At 37.3% G+C, this 22,236-nt stretch overlaps 1 protein-coding gene across 2 annotated transcripts in view; it reads left to right on the plus strand.

Annotated features, from left to right (window-relative positions):
* Window positions 1-22,236, plus strand: part of ASXL2 (ASXL transcriptional regulator 2) — a 78,551-nt gene that overhangs the window by 26,356 nt on the left and 29,959 nt on the right. For both annotated transcript variants that reach the window (XM_080683673.1, XM_080683674.1), the window contains exons 3-4: window positions 9,805-9,913; window positions 14,461-14,608. In XM_080683673.1, coding sequence (XP_080539799.1) covers window positions 9,805-9,913; window positions 14,461-14,608 — 257 coding nt within the window. The remainder of the gene's footprint in view (window positions 1-9,804; window positions 9,914-14,460; window positions 14,609-22,236) is intronic.

Below are 22,236 nucleotides of genomic sequence, written 5' to 3' on the forward strand. Positions count from 1 at the left end.
ACCTATGTGTACATACACACACACACACTAGAGGCCCGGTGCATGAAATCGTGCATGGGTGGGGTCCGGCCAGCCTGGCCAGGGGGAGGGGACATGGGCGGTTGGCCGGCCTGCCTGCTGGTCAAACTCCTAGTCAAGGGGACAATTTGCATATTAGCCTTTTATTATATAGGATATACACTGAGTGGCCAGATTATTATGCGTTGAGAGATCATAATAATCTGGCCACTCAGTGTATAATCTTGATCCTTATTATTAACAGCTAATAGAGAGAGTTTTGAGGAAAGAAGCGAAAGAAGAGTATTCATTTCCCGAGATCCTATTCTCTTATTAGTTTTTCTTATCTTTCATGAATAGAAGAGGAAAATAAAATTAGGAAGATTCTTAGTGTTCATGAATTCATCATCTGCAGATTGAGTATTTTTTGAATTAAACCATTCATGAGTGGTCCCCGGGGTTCATGATACATAATTAGTAATTTTGGTGAGTCATGAATTTGAATCTTTTACACCATAAGATTGGTGAGGAACAGTAAGTTACGTAGTTAATGAGTGTAGCCAACTGCCTAGCTTTTATTTTATTTTAATTTTTTTGTTAATCCTCACCCAAAGAAAATTTTTTTCTCATTGATCTTTAGAGAGAGTGAGAGGGAGAGAGGAAAGAAGGGGCAGAGAAAGAGAGGGAGAAAGAGAAAAAAATATCAATTGGTTGCTTCCTGCACGTGCCACTACAAGGACTGGGGATCAGCCTGCAACCCAGGTACATGCCCTTGAGTGGGAATGGAGCTGATATACACTAACCACTGAGAACACTGGCCAGGGCTAACTGCTTAGCTTTTAAATTAGGTGGTCATCACTTGTTACCTCTGAAAGAAGTTGAGAACTATTTAAAAGCATTGGTTCTTTATGGAAAAAGACCTGGAAAGGGAGAAATAAGTGCTGTTTATATAGTAGTACTGACAGATTTGGGAACAAGCAGATGACTTGGTCATGCACTTCTTGTAAATGAAGTTTAGTTAGTTACAGTACAGTGTGATGCCCCTGATTAACAATATCCCCCAAGTGGGTAATCTCTATTGCATTCCTCATCCTTTCCTCCTTCCCCAACCCCTTTTCCAAAACCAGTCACATAATTTAGTCATGGAATGTTATAGCTGGAAAAGATAATTAGGTTACATCTCATTTTATTATTGAAGAATTAAGGCCCATGGAGATTGAGACTTGGCCAGGCTTGGCCAGGGTCGTACAGCTGGCTTCAGTGAAACTAGAAACGGAGGCTTATTGCTTCTGGTTTTGCTCTTTTCAGTATGTCATACCGCCTCTAGATCCATAGTTCTCTCCACCATTGTGATTAGTATATGTGCTCTATTATTTTTCAAATAAGTTCTATGTCATGTGCTGACATATAACAATATTAGGTTAGTTGCTTCCTAATTATAAATTTCTTTCTGAAAGAATTTGAAATTTAAACTATAGCCATTATACTAATAACCTAGCTTCTGAAACAGGCAGTACATTTAAGAACTTACCCTAACAGTTTTTATTTTTATTATTTTTTAAAATATATTTTTATTGATTTCAGGGAGGAAGGGAGAGGGAGAGAGAGAGAGAAACATCAATGATGAGAGAGAATCACTGATCGGCTGCCTCCTGCACGCCCCACACTGGGGATTGAGCCCACAACCTGGGCATGTGCCCTGACCAGGAATTGAACTGTGACCTCCTGTTTCATCGATCTTTGCTCAACCATTGAGCCTTGCGGCTGGACACCTTAACAGCTTTTAAATAGATCTTTATATTGTTGTCACGCGGAGCTGAAAATTGTTACCTAACAAGGAATTCTTCTGTTTCAGTCTTGTATCCCAAACAAGTTGGAATTGTGAAGAACTCTGGGAACCATCTAGCAAAGATCGTACTCAATAAACATTTGCCAGATTGAAATTGACTTTTTTGGAGGAGTCCCCATTGCACATTGTATTACTATTAACACATTTGCTTGTGAACAAAATAATCTCTCTCATATGGTATTTAGTATGTGTTAGCCCAACTTACACCAATAACAAACCCCATCACCTAACTTTCCCCCACCTCTTCTTACGTAAAATCACACAGCAAGGAAAATAAAGTCAACATTCTCTACTACTTTACAGCAGAAATTATTATTCCCCCAGAGCAGATCATTTGGCTATTTGCCAAGCTAAATTGCCTTGAGGTGATTTCATTAGAAAGAGCTCAGTTTAAGAATGAAGAACATTATTAAGTTGGTACCATATTTATGTAAGGTTGGCTTAGATACCTTTGAGTTTGGTCTGCATTTTCTTTATCTGCTAGTTGCAATCTGCTTTCAAGGCCACAAACCTTGTAAGGATGTCGAAAGGACTAATAAGCAACATCAAAAAAATCAAAATGCTTGGATAATGGCAGAAAAGATTCCTATTCGTTGTTATTGCGCTTCACAATGAGTTCCATTATGGATCAAAGGGAAGCTACTAAACCTTAGGGTCCATAGCTGATGGCTTTATGATGGCTCCTTGGAAATTGAGATGCATGGGAAGAATATTAAAGAATGGGGAATATTCATTGTACCCACATTTAAGTGTAAATTATTGTAATATTTTTATTCTGCCACACAAATAGAGTACTGCAACTGTTATCTGGAATGGGATAGGCTGTATAGCTGAATTTAATGTGTATTGTTAGATACAGTGATATTTTGGCCTGAGGTAAATTCTGAAGAAGAAATTAATGTTTTATGTAGCAAAGCTGGGGGAGGGTGCTAATTTTAAAAATTGTGGACAATGCTGGGAGGGGAAGGGAGAATTTATATTTTGGCTTTATTGTTGCTTTATAAAGAGAAATTAAAAGCTCTTTTTTTCCCTCCTTTCATTTTCTTGGGGTGCATTCCAACTCCAGAAGGTAAGAAGTATTATTTTATTCTAAAGAATTATTATACAACTATAAAGCACTCTTTTATAAGTTTAATTGAACTTACCTTTGGATGCATGATTTTTACTTTATAAATCGATATAATTAGTCTAGAAACTTAGAGTGATATTACTATGTAAATGTTTTATTATATGTACTTTTTTGTTCTTGCCGTTTACAAGCATTATTTGTCATAATTTTAGAAACTCAAGTTACATTTAATTTTATTAAAATCATCATTTGACTTACTAGCATTGGAATGCCTAGTATTCTGCAGATTAATGAAAATACTTATGATATTGGAAATGTGTAAGATAACATTTGCTTTTGTTCAGTACTTAAAAAATGTTACGCCACTTCCTTATGGTCTCTGTGGTTTCAGATGAGAAATTTGCTGTCATTTGAATTAGTGTTTCCCTGTAGGCAATGTTTTTTTTTTTCTTTCTACTTTTAAGATTTAAAAAAATGTTTATTTAGTGTTTAGAAGTTTAATTATGATATGTCTTGGTGTGTGGACTTTTTTGCATTTATCCTGTTTAGAGTCCCTGAGTTTCTTGAATATGTGGGTTTCTTTTTCACTAAATAAAAGAAGTTTTCAGCCATTAATTCTTTAAATCTTTTTTCTCCTTTTCTTCTCAGACTCTGGTGATATAAACTTAGAATATTCTATTATTATCCAACAACTCCCTGAGTTTCTGTTCATTTTTTTCAGTGTTACTTTCTCTTTGTTGTTCACACTGGTAAATTTTATTGATCTGTCCTCAGGGTCATTGATTCTATTTTGTTATTTCCATTTTACTATTGAGCCCATCTAGCGAGTTTTGTGTTTGTTTGTTTTTTTCATCTAGCAAGTTTTTACATTTCTTATACTTTTCAGTTCTATAATTCTATTTGTTATAGCTTCTATTTATTTGCTTATATTTACTGTTTTTTTCATTTGTTTCAAGAGAATGTGTGTTTATTGAAACATTTTTATGACAGCTGTTTTAAAATTCTTATAATCTCAACATCTGTCTTACTGTTGGCATCAGTTGATTGTCTTTTCTCATTTAGACTGTGATTTTTCCTGGTTCTTAGTATGATGGGTGATTTATTTTTATTTTTATTGAATCTTGGCTATTTTAGCTATTATGTTATGAGATGTTGGGTCCTATTAAGTATAAATCGTTTATTTAAGCAGGCATTCACACTGCTCAGGTTTACCATGTGAGTCCTGGACTCCTGAGGTAGACTGTGGTCTTGTTTTATCTGGTGACACAGAGGCTCCCAGTAATCTTTGCTGTTGCTTTCTGAGTGGGGCGGGGTTGGCTGCCTTGTGCGTCTAGATGTGGGGGAAAGGGAGTCTCCAGCCTATGGGAACAGAGAGGCTTCCTGAGTCAGGTGCTTGTGACAGGACCCCTGCTTGTGCACTGGGTTGCTTAGCTTTTCAGGGGGCTGGTAGTCCCAGGTCCAGAAGGACAAAGAGGCTTCCGGGGCTGGACTGCTTTTTGAGGTCAGATCCCACTTGCTTGTGTCACCTTGCTTCTCCTATTTTAGTCTTTATTTTTGCTGCTTGAGGCAAGATAATTCCCTCAGTCAAAGCCATTTAATTATATAAGCTTTACTGTAACTCTTAAGTTACTTCTATGAGTTGGAAAATGCCAGAAATTGGTAAAATTAAAGGATCAATTGACTCCTTAAAAGCTCTGAATCTTGACATAAGTGGTTAGTTATGTCAAGACTGACAACTATTCAGACGCAGAACATAATTGAAATAAATAGCTTTACTGTTAGATGTATAAACTATATTGCTAAATGAACAAGAAATACCAAATAGGGCAACGATATAAGATCACAACAAAGTCTAAATTTTTGATGTATTTAAATCTGTTAAATTTTGTTCTCTCTCCAGCTCTGTTTCAGAACTATGTCCATAGCTTATATTGATACATATTTTATTTTTATTTTCCACACCAATACTTCTTTTACCCCAAATAGTGTGTCTTCATATACAACCGTCTACACCTCTGTAGTTCAGAGACATGTGGTTTTTAGGAACTAAACCCATCCAGTTAAGAAATGTTAGCATCTTGATCAGTTGAAATACAGGCAGTTAATATTTCTTTATATGCCGTTGTTACAAGGTGACCTTTTAGGAGCATTATATTTCTCTTAAAGTCTATTTTTTTTATGTTTTGTTCTTATAAGATTGTAACACAAGATGCTCTTAGTGAACCAATCAAGGAAATGGTCATGGACTGAGATAGGATTCAGGTACTTTATGCATATGATCTATTTAACCTAAAGAAACCATCTGAAGTCTTTATTTCATAGATAAAGATGTTGAAGCAGTGAGGAATTGCATAACCATTTAGAGAGAAAACTTGAATCCACATCTGTCTGACTCAGAAACATAAGTGCTGCTGCTATTGCCTCACTTTTGAGTAGGATCAGGACATTGGGTAAGGCTCTTGATGAACTGCTTTGTATTTCACTTCAGGTGAAAAGTTACGGTGTTCTCAAAGGTCCTTCTATACCAAGAGCTTCTGATTATCTAAAAATTGAACCTTATTGTTCCATATATTTACTTTAAAATAAAACATAATCACTGGACTCTTTTTTTCTTTCTTAACAGTTTTGCTCACATCTTACTGATAGTAGGCAAACTATGCTTTTAAAAAAATAACTGGAAAAAAAAGACAATACTGGGAAGAATGAGGAAGATTAACAGTGAAGTATTAAGAGAACAGAGAGCGTATACAAGAAATTTTCCAAAGAACCTTTTTTGGTTTCTTTTTATGACTTCCCTCTTTAGGCTATTTCTGGATTGCTCTCTTATTTGTTTTGTTTCATTGGTCTATTAATACAGACCTCTCATTGTGGGGTCCCAATTGGGCTTTTTCAAAAATGCCTGTTGAAAATTTCCCTTCATACCCTTTTCTCTCTCTCCATTGGTTTCACTATCATTTGTTTCATGGTATGTTTATGGACGAAAACAGTTTGAAGAAACTAATTCATTAAAGTATGGGTGAGTCAGATGCTACTTTTTGAATTTAAAATCTATATTTATGTTATTTCTTTTTTAAAAATAGATTAGTTGTTAACCAAATGGACTTTTTAGAAGAATTGCAGGTGATAAGATGAATGGAAAGCTAGAAAAAGGTTTTAATGAAAGAGTTTATAATAATACTAAGGTTTCCAGTGAATTTAAAATCTATTAAGTCTATTGATTTAGTGATCCTTAGACTCACTATTTTCCAACATAAGGGTGTGTTGAGTTCATTTTTGTTCTGTGTGCTGTCAAGTAAGCATGCCATAAAAATCAGTTCTAGCTTTTAAAGCTATCTGTGTTGAATTTTTAGTTTGTATGTGGATAATGATAACAGGTGTGTGTGTGTGTATAGGTATATGTGTAAGTGTATCATGTGAGTGAAAGAGACAAGTTTATTATCTTATTATATTTAAAGTTGACCTGAAAGAATGCATTCAAGCATCTGTAAGGGGAACTAGATGACTCCACTTTTCTTTTAATCTTGAAAGTCTGAGTCTTTTCTTTAACCCTATTGAAATTCAAGGTATTGAGCTTTGAAGGATAAATATAGAATGTATAGCAGTTCATTCAGAGATAGGAAAGCTAATTAAGGCCTAGTTTTGACAAGGCTATTCTATTGGAGGGAGTACAGAAAAAATGAACAAGAGATTGGGATTAAAGTAGAGATTAGGCAGGGTAATCTATTGCAGGAGGAAATATCTCTAGGATTAAATAAATCCAGGGGTCCTCAAACTTTTTCAACAGGGGGCCAGTTCACTGTCCCTCAGACTGTTGGAGGGCCGGACTATAGTTTAAAAAAAGAACTATGAACAAATTCCTATGCGCACTGCGGGCCCGGGACGAGTCGGCTGCTAAGCAGGACAGGCAGCAGCACCCGGCGGGCCGGATAAATGTCCTCGGCGGGCCGCATGTGGCCCGCGGGCCGTAGTTTGAGGACCCCTGAATTAGACCAACGAAGTCCCTTAAAGCTCTTTATCAAAGGCTTGAAATGGGGGTAATAAATATTGGAAGACACTGGTGAATTTTGAGGGTGGACTATAAAAGTTCATTATATTAATTTCTTTAGATTGGTTGCAGGAAGGAATGCCAGTGATGAGAGACCCAACTTCTGAAAAGTAGTAGACTTCAGAGTTTTATGAAGAGCCCTAAGTGTTTGAAGGGGGCTGTCAGATGGATCTTCTATTTCTTTTTTAATGTCCGATCCTATAGTTTTCTGAGTACAGGTCTTTTACCTCCTTGGTTAAGTTTATTCCTAGGTATCTTTTTGTTGTTGTAATGGTAAATGGGATTTTGTTTTGTTTTGTTTCTATTTCTGAGAGTTCATTATTAGTGTATAAAAATGCCATCAATTTCTGGATGTTAATTTTGCACCCTGCTATTTTTCTGAGTCATTTATTAAATCCAGAAGTTTTTAGGTAAAGTCTTTCGGGTTTTCTATGTATAGTACCATGTCATCTGCAAATAATGACAGTTTTATTTCCTCCTTTCCAATTTGGATGTCTTTCAGTTTTTTCTTCTTATACTGCACACATGAATAAACTCAAAATGGATTAAAGACGTAAATGTTAGGCTTGAAATCATAAAAATTCTAGAAGAAAACAGTAAATTCTGGGACATTTCTCGTAGCAATAATTTTTTCTGATATATTTCCTGAGGCAAGGGAAACAAAAGAAAAAATAAACACATGGGCCCTAGCTGGTTTGGTTCAGTGGATAGAGCATCAGCCAGTGGACCTAAGGGCCTCGGGTTTGATTCTTGTCAAGGGGCACGTACCTTGGTTGCAGGCTCCTCCCCAGCCCTGGTTGGGGCTCATGCAGGAAGCAACCAATCGATGTGTTTCTCTCACATCGATATTTCTCTCTGTCTTTCCCTCTCGCCCACTCTCTCTAAAAAATTAATGAAAAAATGTCCTTGGGTGAGGATTAAAAAAAGAAAAAATAAACAAATGGGACTACGTCAAACTAAAGAGTTTTTAGCACAGCAAAGGAAACCATCAACAAAATGAAAAGACAACCCACTGAATGGGAGAACATATTCACCAATGATACATCTGAGAAGGGATTAATATCCAAAATTTATAAAGAACTTATAAAACTCAACACCAGAAACAACAATAAACAGCCCAATTAAAAAATGGGTAAAAAAGACCTGACTAGACAGTTCTCCAAAGAGGACATACTGATGGCCAGTAGACATATGAAAAGATGCTCAACGTCGGTAATCATCAGAGAAGTGCAAATTAAAACCACAATCAGCTATCACCTCACATCTGTCGGAATGGCTGTCATCAATAAGTCAACATACAAGTGTTGGCGAGGATGTGGAGAAAAGGGAATCCTTGTGCACTGTTGGTGGGAATGCAGATTGGTGCAGCCACTGTGGAAAACAGTATGGAGTTACCTTAAAAAATTAAAAATGGGCCCGGCCAGGTGTGGCTCAGTGATTGAGCGGCAACCTATGAACCACAGGAGGTCACAGTTCAATTCCTGGTGAGGGCACATGCCCAGATTGCCAGCTCCATTCCCCAGTGAGGGGGGTGGGTGGTGCAGGAGGTAGCCAATCATTTATTCTCTCTCATCATTGATGTTTCCCTCTCCCTTCTTTGAAGTCAATAAAAATATTTAAAAAAGTAAATAAAAAACTGGAAATGGAACTGCCTTATGACCCAGTGATTCCACTTGAGGGAATTTATCCAAAGAAACCCCTCTTAATTCGAAAGACTATATGTACCCCTATGTTCATTGCAGCATTATTTACAATAGCCAAGATTTGGAAACAGCCCAAGTATCCATTAATAGATGGGTGGATGACAAAGCCGGGTACATTTACATAATGGAATACTACTCTCGAAAAAAGAAAGAAAAATTTACCCTTTTGACAGCATGGATGGACCTGGAGAACATTATGCTAAGTGAAATAAGCCAGTCAGAGAAAGACAAGTACCATATGATTTTACTCATATGTAGAATTTAATGAACAAACTGAACTACCAAGCAAAATAGAAACAGACTCATAGAGAGCAAGCAGACAACTCGTGGTGGTGGAAGGACAGCAAAATAGGAAGAAAGTGAGAACCCATGGACATGGACAAAAGTGGTGATTGCAAAGGGCAGGGGTATAGGTAGAGATGGAAGGGGACACAAAGGGAATATATGGTGATGGAAAAAATAAAATAAAAATAAATTTCAGAAAAAAAATAAACATTTCTCAGACATACCTATAAAAAAAAGAAGAGAAACATTTCAAAGCCTACTTTTAAGTGATCTCATAATAGGTCCAAATACAAGAGATCAGCACAATATATACATATATGGAATCAGGTTGTCCACCTGAAACTATGTGTCAATTATATTGGGAAAAAATACAAGAGACCATGGAAATGTGTGTGTCTCACAACTCAGATTTAGTCTGGTGCAGCAGTTGGTAAGGAGATTAATACTTTTCATTTGACTCTGTGTGTGTTCTTTTCCCCTCTATTTTACTTCTGGACAGTTAAAGTTTGTGCTAAATGAAATAATGTCTTTTGGAAAGAATTCAGCTTTAGTGAGTTATAATTGACAAAACTTTAAGTGAAATAGAATCTTTACACATCATTTGGGATACTTTCATGAGATAAGTTTTTCTTGGCTTAAATGTTAGATACTGATGAGGATTAAGAAACCTCAGGAATTATTTTTTATTTAGATAATATGAGAATGAACCTCTACATCCATTTTCTCTGTTCTAGCCTCTCAGTAGTTTATAAAATGTGTTTATATCAAATGAGTGTTGATCAGGTAATTTTATCCTAAGTATGTGTTACATTGGATATTCAGAGGTAGACACTAATCATTGTGTTTTCTTTTGCAGTGGGACTTCCCCTCTTGCATGCCTGAACGCAATGCTGCACACAAACTCCCGAGGTGAAGAGGGCATCTTCTATAAGGTTCCAGGCAGAATGGGAGTATATACTTTGAAGGTAAATATTTTTGGAGTCATTTAAAAAGTAAATCATGAAGTGACTACATATAAATAATATTTGTGTCATAGAGGACAGAATTCTGTTTTTGAAGAGGTAATATTTTTGACCCTGTATTCAAAATATTTTCTTTTTACTAATCTGTAACCATCTAGGTAGATCAGAGAAGAGAAATCAATTTATTTTTATTGTTTATGATAATATTATCTCGAAAGGATGAAATGAAAATGTCTTCCAGAAACTTTTTCAAGGGCCTCACATTTGAATAATAACAAGTGATACAGCCTTGATGTGTTGTAGTACCTTCTCATTTAATTCTCCATTACAATTTAGACTTATGGTTGTTATTATAATGAAGAAAGCCAAAGTTCAGAAGATTGGATTTTCTTGTTGGCCAAATACCATTAGAATCAGAACCCAGATCTGACTGAATTTCCAGGCCCATGTTCTTTTTACCATAGCAGGCTTAGTAATTTTTAATTCCTATACTTGAGAAGGAACCTTGACCTATCAGTGTCCTTTCTGAATGAGCTTGAGTAAAACAGAATAATTTGAGTAAAACAATTTATTAGTTTAGGCAACTGAAAATTCTAGGGAAACTCAACCTTGATTCATGAGCTCAAATGATATTATCAGGGATTGGGAACAGTTGATAACAGGGATGTTATCAGGTCTCTCCACTTTATTTTGGCTTCGTTCTCAGGCAGGCACTTTCCTCTTTGTACATGACTCCACTCTGCAGGTTGTAAGTCTGGAGAGGAAGGAGTCTCAGGAACTAAAGCAGGAGACTTCAGTTAGTTTTGATTTGGCTTAATTATTTAATTAGTTTGGCTTGGCTCATGTGTGTATTCCTCTGACCTTTTAAACTTTATGCTATTATCGTAGTATGCTCAGTGGTTGTACATAGCCCATTAACATTAAAAAGATCTAATTTACCTATAATACCTCCTTTTTATACACTTTGTTAACTTCCTGGGATTACAGGGCTATAGTACCATATGGAGTTGTTTGCATTTCTTTTAGGTTTTAGTGTTCTAGACTTTCCATATTGTTAATAACGTACTCCGTGCTGGACATAGTAGAGGCAATAAAGAAGGATAAACTGATTCCTGAGCTCTTGAAGCTCACATAGTTATTGAGATAATGTACATTGGCAAAATTTAACTGATATAAAGTATACTGTACTACTATAAAGTACTGTAATGATATAGATAAAGATTAATTTTGAATAAAGGAATCTAGAAAGTTTTTGTGCGTTGGTTTAGTTTTTTAAACTTGTAAGGTTTGAGTTGAACTTTGGCAGATAAGTAATGTAAAGAGGGCCTTCCAGGACAAGGGAATAGCTTAAACAAAGGCACAGCTAGAAGGATTCAGAATGGATTTGAAAGTAGAGTACATTGGAGTGGTTAGACCATAATCTGTGTGTGTGGACCAGTGTGATAGGAGTTAGAGGTGGGGTAAATGTTAGGTAATGATCAGACTTTGGAGGCTTTTGAAAACCTGCACAGTGAGAGAGAGAGGGGAGTGGGACAGGGAGGTGAGGTGAGTATGTGTGTTAAGAAGATGGCAGAGTTTTTTTCAAGAGAATATCATGATCAAATCTATATCCTCCTATATAATAAAGAGCTAATATGCAAATGGTCCTCACACCCTTGCTCTGGAACTGCTCAGACACTCAACACTGGGGAGAGAGGAATGGGGACCAGCCAGGCACAAATGAGCTAATGAGAGAAGAATGGGGACCAGCCAGGCACAAGTGAACTTGTGAGAGAGGAATGGGGACCAGCCAGGCACAAATGAGCTTGCGAGAGAGGAATGGGGACCAGCCAGGCACAAATGAGCTAATGAGAGAAGAATGGGGACCAGACAGGTACAAGTGAACTTGTGAGAGAGGAATGGGGACCAGCCAGGCACAAATGAGCTCGCGAGAGAGGAATGGGGACCAGCCAGGCTGCGGCCCGGGTGCCAGTGGCTGGGGCCTGGGAGAGGGATAAGCCGCCTGCCCTGTGATCCCCTGCAGCTGTGGCCGGCTCGGGTCCTGGACCTGTGGCCGGCCAAAGGGAGGGAAGCCCAGGTCCCGGGTACCTGCGACCGGCCGGAGTAGGGAATCCTGGGTCCCGGGTGTGGGGCGAGGCAGAGGTGGTTAGGAGCGATCAGGAAGGCAGGCAGAGGGGTTAAGGGCGATCAGGCAGGCAGGTGAGCGGTTAGGAGCCAGCGGTCCCAGATTGCGAGAGGCAGTCGGACATCCCCCAAGGGGTCCCGGATTGGAGAGGGTGCAGGCCGTGCTGAGAGACCCTCCCACCCCCATGCACAAATTTCGTGCACCGGGCCTCTAGGAAGATAATTAGGTAGGGTATGTTTAAGGGTAAAGCAGGAAAACTTGTAAAAAATATGTTTATGGTTGTTTGAAAGAAATAATTGGCCTGAAATACAAAAGTAGTGAAAGAGATGGAGGCAAAGAAGTTAGTTATATTTGTATTTAAAATACTTGCTGAACCTGCAGGTCAAGAGGTATGGCTGACAACTAACTCTGTAAAAGTTGTCCTGCAGTTTGAAGGTAAGAATAGAAAAATACGGGGTGTATATTTTAATGAAGTGTATAACATGAGAAATGGCATTAGGATATAAACATAAGTGGAAAAGAGCAGTTCTTTACTAGATCAGAGTTTTTGAGTGTCAATTGTAGGTTAGGTGGGTTACATGTCAGAATTATTTTTATCTGACTAGAATAATAAATTATATGGGAAAATAATATATTGAAAGGAAAAAGAACCATCTGTATATAATTTTATAACTTGGAAATAACATTAGTTATTTATATGTATATATTTTATATACTATATAAATTCATAATAGCTAATATTTATTGAGCTCTTATCATATGCCAGGCACAATTTTTCATTTATTAACTCATTTAATTTCAGAGTGATCTTTTAAGGATGGTACTGTTATTCCTGTCTTATAGACAGGGAAACTGGAAGCATGAGAGGTTAAGATTTTGAAGAAGGGTACACAGTTAGGAGAAGATAAAGCCAGAATTCAAACCCAGAAAGTCTTAATTTCCTAGTTGTTGATCTTACAACTGTTCTATTTTATCTCTCACATACTGTGCTGACACAGGTATCCTTTCTGACTGACATTCTCAAAATCCAGTGTAGAAACCAAAGATGCATGTGATTTAAAAAAAATAAAGATTTCTTTTGTATTTGATTCTTGATGGTTACTAAACAATATTTGGGAAACAATTAGATTCAACTAATGGACTATCTTTTGCTTCCCAGACTCTTGACTGAATTCACAATACATAATGGTACTAATGTATACACAAATATATCCTATCTAATAATCCTATCTAATAAAAGAGTAATATGCAGATTGACCATCACTCCAACACACAAGATGGCTGCCCCCATGTGGTCAAAGATGGCTGCCCCCATGTGGACACAAGATGGCCACCACAAGATGGCCTGCAGGGGAGGGTAGTTGGGAGGGACCAGGCCTGCAAGGGAGGGCAGTTGTGGGCAATCAGGCCAGCAGGGGAGGGCAGTTGGGAGGGACCAGGCCTGCAAGGGAGGGCAGTTGGGGGCAATTAAGCCTGCAGGGGAGGGCAGTTAGGGGTGACCCGGCCGGCAGAGGAGGGAAGTTGGGGGCGACGGGGCCTGCAGGGGAGGGCAGTTGTGGGGGACCCAGGCCTGCAGAGGAAGGCAGTTAGGGGTGACCAGGCCTTCAGGGGAGGGCAGTTAGGGGCAATCAGGCTGGCAGTGGAGTGGTTAGGGGGTGATCAGGCTGGCAGGCAGAAGCGGTTAGGGGCAATCAGGAAGGCAGGCAGGCGAGCAGTTGGGAGCCAGCAGTCCTGGATTGTGAGAGGGATGTCCGACTGCCCGTTCAGGCCTGATCCTCCTGGGATCAGGCCTAAACGGGCAGTCGGACATCCCTTGAGGGGTCCCAGATTGGAGAGGGTGCAGGCTGGGCTGAGGGACCACCCCCCCCCCCCGCACGAATTTCGTGCACTGGGCCTCTAGTATATATATATATATATATATATATATATATATATATATATATATATTTATATATATATGTGTGTGTGTGTGTGTGTGTGTATGTATATATATATATATATATATATATATATATATATATGTATGTATATGTATTATATATATTACATGGCTGATGCATGCACACATGCTTTATAACATTTTTATAAATTTTTATAGGTTTTTTTTATCCTGAACATATAATATTTATCTGACGTACATATATATATATACCAAATTCTTATCTAATTTAAGTCTCTGTGTTGTGCCTACATATGATTGGCATGTAAAATTTTTACCTTTGGATATAGATTGAAACATTTAGCTACTTTGATCCAAAAAAGAGAGATGACCGGGATTCAGAAAATATTATTAGTTCTGCTGTTGAATCCTTTAATACAAAAAAATTAATCAACCCAGTTGAGTTGCAACAATGGGTATCAAAGACTTAATTCTTATTTGCTGAATTGCTAATGATTAATCCTAATTGGATGCCTACATTTTCAGAAAGATGTGCCGGATGGGGTGAAAGAGCTGTCAGAAGGTTCAGAAGAAAGCAGTGATGGTCAGTCAGATTCCCAGAGTTCTGAAAACAGCAGCAGCAGCAGTGATGGCAGCAACAAGGAGGGAAAAAAGAACAGGTGGAAAAGGAAAGGTAAATACACCTGATCCATTAATAAAGTACTGTAGGATAAAATGCCCTTGTTAGTAGTTGCTTTTATTTCAGACCCTCAATCTATTAGTCTCCTTCCCTTACCCTTTAGATCAGTACTGTCCAATAGAATTTCTTTCTGTCATGGAAGTGTTCTGTATCTATGCTGTCCAACGCAACAAAGTAGCCACTAGCTACATGTGTCTATTGAGCACTTAAAATATGGCAAGTGTGACCAAGGAACTGAATTTTAAATTTTATTTTAACTTAAATTTCAACAGCCACTTATGGCGGCTAGTGGCTACCACATTGGACACCATGGTTCTAGGTTTTACCTGGGTTTATTTTCAGCTTTTGGCCATCTATAGCCTGCTTTAGGATACTCTGATTTTATTTATCCATTAATCTTCTCTTCTAAAATTTGAACACTTATTACTCTAACAACTCTCTCCTTACTAGGAAAAGAATGCTTTTCATTTCTATTAGCAAAGACTAAATTTAGTGTGCTAGCCTTTGCTCTCATCCCCTGCTTGGTGTCTGCTTCATAGTTTACCCAATAACTTTCTTTAAGGAACAGTGTCTTGTGCTACAGCTTCCCTGACATGGATTTTCCATTTAAGGATACATATTATTACCTATTCTTGCTAATTATCTGTAGCTTCCTGTCAGAGTCTTGAAGAGGACAAATTGTTTTTGTACCAAAATATTAATAAATTTAGCTATACATGGCAAGGCAGATTTTAAACGAACCATGATGATTCCTTTTTAAGGACTGATACAAGGCTTTTTTTTAACTCTGGACTGATTTTACATAGCAAAATAGACATCTAGTAGTTTTCCTAGGTTGGATATCCTCTTAGGTTTGAGTTTTAGGTGAGCTGTCTTTGGATCTAGAAACTAAGAGTTATGTTTTTTGGAATATTTGACTCATTAATTTTAAGTTCCTTTAGAAGTATTGATGTAGAACTATATCAGAAAAAGTCTTATTTATCCTCTTCTCTGTGTTAATGTGTATGCTACTCCTGGAGAGAATTGAGATAATTAGTGGAATCATGTGAGTTCTCTGGTATGGTTACGACACATGCAATTGGGGAAAATTTGGGATTGTGAGGATTTTAGCTTTTAAGATCACAACCACTTGAATAGCAACCCAGACCTCAAATTTTGGGAATGAGTGGAATAAAGGTGAGACAAAGCCAGGACCTGTTACTAATATTCTGATACATATTTTTAAAGCAATCCCTATCAATAGTGAAAGGAGGTACATTCCTTATGCACTAAGGACCTTTTTTGGAAGGGTAGAGCTGAATGTATTAAAAGTTCTATCCCTCCTTTTGTGCCTCCCCAGTTTCAACTTTTTAAGTTTGGAAATTATTGATCTAAGATTAAGAACCAAGCAAAGTCATCAGGCTAGAGAAACAGCAAGATTTAGAATGTCTGGATGTGACTGGAAACAGGGAAATCTGTATTAAAGAAGGCCAGACTAATAAACTGGAAACAAAATCATGGTCTTGGAGGTCTTGACTGTTCATTAGCCACATATGCTACAGTAGCTGTTTTGAGTAGTGGCTGTACAATGTTGTTAAAGGTTGTCTCTAAGAATTTAAGGTAAATGTATTACGATGCAGGAAGATCGAAGAAATAACAATAGAACCCCATTGTCAGTAGCTTATGAGGTAGATTAAAATAGCATAACATTGCCTAATACTCAGCATCTATATAATAATAGAAGTGTCATATGCTAATTAGACCAGACGTCCTTCTGGACAAAGGCTGGGCTGTGAGGGAAGCCTGAGTCCTGGGTGCCTGCCGGTGGCTGGAGGGAAGCCCGGGTCCCAGGTGCTGGCAGCTGGGGGAAGGAAGGCCTACTCTTGCACGAATTTCGTGCATTGGGCCTCTGGTAATAATAGGAGATACTAACAGCAAGGTAATAGCAAAATAAAAATGTGGTTCATATAAATGGTTTTGAATTGCCTTTGATTCATTCCTTTTCTAGAACTTATCACAATATTGGGTATTTATCCTTGGTTTACATTACAATGAAATGTTCCATCACAGTCTTTTCTGTTGTGGGTAGTCTGTTAAAATGAGAGTAGAATGGGCTGTATATGGTGTTTGGAAGGTGGAGATGAGAGGTACACATGATGTCATATAGAATTCATGTTTACTCTAGAAGCTCTGATATTCTTAAGAAATGGATAAATGCTGGGCTACCAATAGTGAAGAATGATTTAATCTTTCATTCATGGGTCACACATGGTACAGATATGGACATTTTTAGGTATATGCTATATATTTATGAATGTTCTTATAGTCCAGTGAAATTAAAGTGGAAAATTTATAGTTAGCAGTGATAGGAGCAGCATGCAGCACAGCAGCTCTAAATCAGTTGCAGTTATTAATAAAGGTAAAGCAAACTAATTGTGCCTATTCCTTTTTCTTATTTAGGGCTTTTCCTCTCAATCTGACATCACTTTATTTCAAATGCATTGTAAGACAGGAAGAACATTGAGATAGTATCAAAACCCACTTCCTTTTATGTACGAAAATAAAGAGCTCTGACAGCAAAACTGATACTTCTAGTTGAAAATCGATAGAAACTCTCTTGATATAGTTGTACCTTTCAGCCAAGTAGGAATATAGAACAGAACTTTGAAATTCAGCCCAATATTAAAACTAGTTTATTGATTTCCATGTAAAGTGGAAGAACTTAGAAGCTTGTAGTTTTTGGTTCTTAATTTTCAGACAGGAAACAATGTTCAGAGAAGAGCTTTATGAAATTCCAAGCCAAGGTAAGGTGGAATGACTCCAGAAAAATGATTAAAATCAACTTTTTCTGTTGCTTTTTTTGGTAGGATCATAGCTAAGTATGTCTTTGCCTTTTCCCCAAAATAAAGCATAAATACTGCAGCATGAAGCAACTGCAGAAATATTTTTATCTTCTAAAAGAAAAAAGTTCTTCAGATTTTAGTCTGCTTTTAAAGTGTCTTAAGAAAAACATTAAATGTGAAATATATCTTTTCACCTACAAGAAATTACTAGTTCTTTCCAGGAGCATGACCTAATGTTAATTTTACTGCTTGTCCAGAACTATTTTAAATCAAGAATTTGATATATACAGTATATTGTGTTTTTAGTTGAAATACCATAGTCCTCCCTGTCCTCTAACATTTATTTATATGTTAAGTTGCTGAATGGGGATGATTATGTATAGACATATCTCCTTTAAAAAGGATACTAGGGAGAAAAACTCCTTTGGACAAAGTTAACTTACGTGGAGAGAGACCTTTGGGAGAGATGTTCTTTTTCTCCTCTGGAGTGGTTGGTGGCTGAGTTGGAGGTTTTAGCTCTGTCATGTATTAAAGATGGCTATACTATTAGGACTTGGATAGTTAGGGTGCCCAGAAGCAAGGGAAGGTATTCAGGTATGGCCTCTCCATCTTTGATTATGGGATTGTTTGAATATCACGAGGAGCTAGTCTGCCCAGTTTGGAGTAGATTACACTTGCTGTGGGAAGAAGGTGCTTAGAACTGTAACAATCTTACTTCTGGAAATGAAATTCCCCTCAAGAAAGACTATCCTGTAAATAAGAACTTTCCCTTTAGAGAAGGATTTGTGTTTTTGAAGATTAAAACAATTTTGGAAACTTCAATTGCTATAATTGTTTCAGCTATTAAGCCTTCATCTATATAAAGCTAAGTTTTAATTTTTATATTACAGCTTCATTATTTCTGATAGCATCTAATATTTCAGAGGGTCCCATTGAATGTTTTTAGGAGACAATAAAATATCAGTGATTATTTACTAAAGCTTTAAATTCAAATGTATTTAATATGAATAGTCCATATCCTGTTGACGTTATTCAATATAATAACTATCCATTGAAATGGGAAATTCTCAGAGCTATAATATAGCTGAAAAGCAGTATCTTCTGCACATACATTCAGTGGGTGGTACATAACTATCCAACAACCTGAAACTACTTTAGTAAATTATGCAAAACTGGCTTTAATGAGCACCAAGTTTTAAATGTTTTTCTGAAACCACTTTATTTTAAAGCTTTCTCCACTAGGTTGCTCTTTGATTTTTTGGGTAACATTTTTTGTTTTGTTTTTTAAATCAAATAAATAACAGCTGATCTTTTGACTAGAATTTGTTGATCTGTTGTTGTGTCTATATGTTTATATGAAACATTTTTGTTTCTAACCAGATTCTAAATATGTTTTTAAATGAGTGCTTTTAATATGTTGAGCAGTTCACAGTGGAGAACCAGTAGATTGGGATATAACCTTGAGAAGTATTGTTTAGGTCATTCTTTATTTACAAAGCTAAAGAAACGTCTCTATTTAAAATATTTGCTACATTTAATCTTTAACCATTATGTACCGTTTGCCAGATGTTGGGGAGAACAATGTGAATAAGGTGTGGGTTCCAACCATATCTAGAGGTATAGAAATAAGCAGATAATTAGCAAATACTTAATAAGTAGCAAGTGTTTGTGTTTATCATATTATGACAGAATTAGAAAAGAGAGTAGTTAGCTTTACCTGGGTTAGTGAGCATTATATGAGACATAGAAAGATTTAATATATTCTTCCCTTGAGAGTATAATTTCTAGTGAAGACAGGACATATCATGGAAAGAAAATATATGTAAAGGCAAGAAGGTGGAAGTGTGTGTACAGTGTTTTCAAGAAACCATAGGAAGAAAAGTTTGGCTGGAAGAGAGGGAATTTGTGGGAAAAAAGAAGAAGTTGGAATCAGAGTGTTAATCTTTATTGCTAGTCTCCATTATTTATAGGTTGGAGGTGTACATAAAGTAATTTCTTAGGAAAATTAAGATATGTAGTACGGATCCAAGAATGGCAACACTGCTGACTCAAATTTTCATAGCCACATACCAAGAGGAACAAGATTTTTGTTTATAATGCCTGCCCAGCATGACTCAGTGGTTGAGCGTCGACCTATGCACCAGGAGGTCATGGTTCCCAGGTCAGGGCACATGCCTGGGTTGCAGGCTTGATTCCCAGTTTGCAGCATGCAGGAGGCAGCCGATCAATGATTCTCTCTCATCATTGATGTTTCTATCTCTCTCTCCCTTGCTCTTTCCTCTGAAATCAATAAAAATGTATTTTTTTAAAAAATATTTTTGTTTATAGACCTTTTCTGTTGGCTTTATCCTCTTGTCTTTCCTGTTGGTTTTATCCACTTGTCCAGTTAATATCTGAGTTAATATACTAGCTTTGATTTATTTTTCTACTCAATAGAGTTTATATTAGTTCAGTTTATTTCTAACCATTGGTATATAGGTCGAAAGAATTCTCTTCCATTCTATTCTCTCATATTATACCTCATTTTATTGCACTTCACTTTATTGCGCTTCACAGATGCTATGTTTTTTTACAAAGTGAACGTTTGTGACAACCCTGTGTTGAGCATGCCTGTTAATGCCATTTTTCCAACAGCATTTGCTTCCTGTGTCACATTTTGGTAATTCTCACAATATTTCACATTTTTTCATTATTACTATATTTGTTATGGTTATCTGTGATGTTATTATTGTAATTGTTTTGGGGCACCACGAACTGTGTCCATGTAAGATGGTGAACTTCACCAATAAATGAATGGCTCCACCGCTTGGCCATTTCTCATTTCTGTTTCTCTCCTTTGTCCTCCCTATTCCCTGAGACACAATAATATTGTAATTAGGCCACTTAATAACCCTATAGTGGCCTTTAAGTGTTCAAGTGAAGGGTCTCACATCTCTCACTTTAAGTAAAAAACTAGAAATATTAAACTTAGTAAGGAAGGTACATCCAAAGCTGAGATAGGCAAGAGCATAAAACACTTAGGCAAATTTTGAATGCAAAGGAAAAGTTTGTGAAGGAAATTAAAAGTGCTACTCTAGGCCTGGCTGGTGTGCTCAATGGTTAGGGCATCATTCAGTGCAATGCAGGGTCATGGATTCGATTCCTGGTCAAGGACACGTAACTGGGTTTTTGCAGGTTCAATCCCTGGCCCCAGTTGAGGTTCATGTGTGAGGCAACCAATCAATGTGTCTCTCTCACATCGATGTATATTTGAGTTTGCTTCACTGGTGGGTCCCGGAATCTTTATGCTTTAGTTCAGTTAGCTTTGAGATATGTTTGTGGTTTTGTTTGTTAGAAAGGGCTTTGAGGCAGGTGAGGAAATGTATATTCTCAGATATATGCAAATCATTAAAAACAAAATAAACCTAGTTAAATATTAATACTTTTAAACTTTATTTTCATTATGTCCCTTTAAAAAAATTGGTCAAATCAAAAAGACAGTAACAAGTGTTGGCAAGGATGTGGAGAAATTAGAAGAAATTCTACATTTCTGGTAGAACTGTTAAAATGGTGTGTCCATTTTGGTAAACAATTTGGCAGTTTCTCAGAAAGTTAAACATAAAGTTATAGTTTATATATGAACCCAGGAGAATTCAAAACATACGTCCAACACTGTTCGCCCTGCACGAAGAAGTCAAAATACTTTTCCAGCGGCAGAATAATCCGAAATTACAAGAACTGTTCTCTGATGATGAGTGGGTAGCCAAGCTTGCATACCTGGCAGATATTTTTTTGCCACTAAATGAACTAAACATATCCTTGCAAGGACAACTTAAGGGTGTGTTCACACTATGAGGTAAAATGGATGCTTTTCAAAAGAAAATATTACTGTGGCAAATGCAGTTGGCTGAAGAAGATCTGCAAATGTTTTCAAACTTTGATGAATATATGAGAGAGAAGGATGTCAACGAGCAGGTGGTAACCATTGTTCAACAGCACTTACAATTACTCACAGAATCTTTTGGTCGTTATTACCCAAAGAAAGAAGATCCCAGGCATGGCAATATGTGGATAATAGATCCATTTGCAGCAAACATTGAAGATAGCAATTTAAGCATGAATGAAAAAGAAAGCCCCATCGATCTATCATCCGACAACAGTCTCAAAGCTCAATTCCAGTCATCCTTATCAAGACCTCATTTTTGGATCTCCATTAAAAGTGAATACCCATTGGGAAATGAAAAAGCAGTGAAAATTTTGATTCAATTTTCAACAACATATTTGGGTGAAAAAAACATTTTCATCTGTCACAGCAATTAAAACTCAGTACCAATCTCGGCTTGAAATAAATACGGCTCTCAGTCTTGCAGTAACAGCATTGGAGCCAAAAATCCATAAACTTATTTCAAGCCAACAGGAGTAAATATCACACTCTAAAAATGTATAATCTACACTAATAAAAGAGAAACATGCAAATTGATCATCACTTCGCTACACCCACCAGCCAGTCAGGAGCGAGTATGCAAAGTAACCCAACAAATATGGCAGCGGCCACGGAGCTGGAGCGAGCAGGAGGCTTGGGTTGCCCCAGTGATGGAGGAAGCCAAGCTTCCCACTTGCCCTGGCCTCCGCTCAAGGCTACAAAGTTTCAATTATAGAAGATAAATAAATAAATAAAATAAATCCCAGATACCTGCTTCCAGCCGGCCCTGGCCTCCGCTCAAGGAGGTGCTGAAAAAAAAAGGAAAGAATAAAAGGAGGGGCTGGGAGCTTGGGTCACTGGGGGGTGTGGCCAGCCTGCAAACAGCCATCAGCCCCTCA

This window comes from Plecotus auritus, assembly GCF_963455305.1.
Source record: "Plecotus auritus genome assembly, chromosome: 8".
NCBI classification, from domain to species: Eukaryota; Metazoa; Chordata; class Mammalia; order Chiroptera; family Vespertilionidae; genus Plecotus; species Plecotus auritus.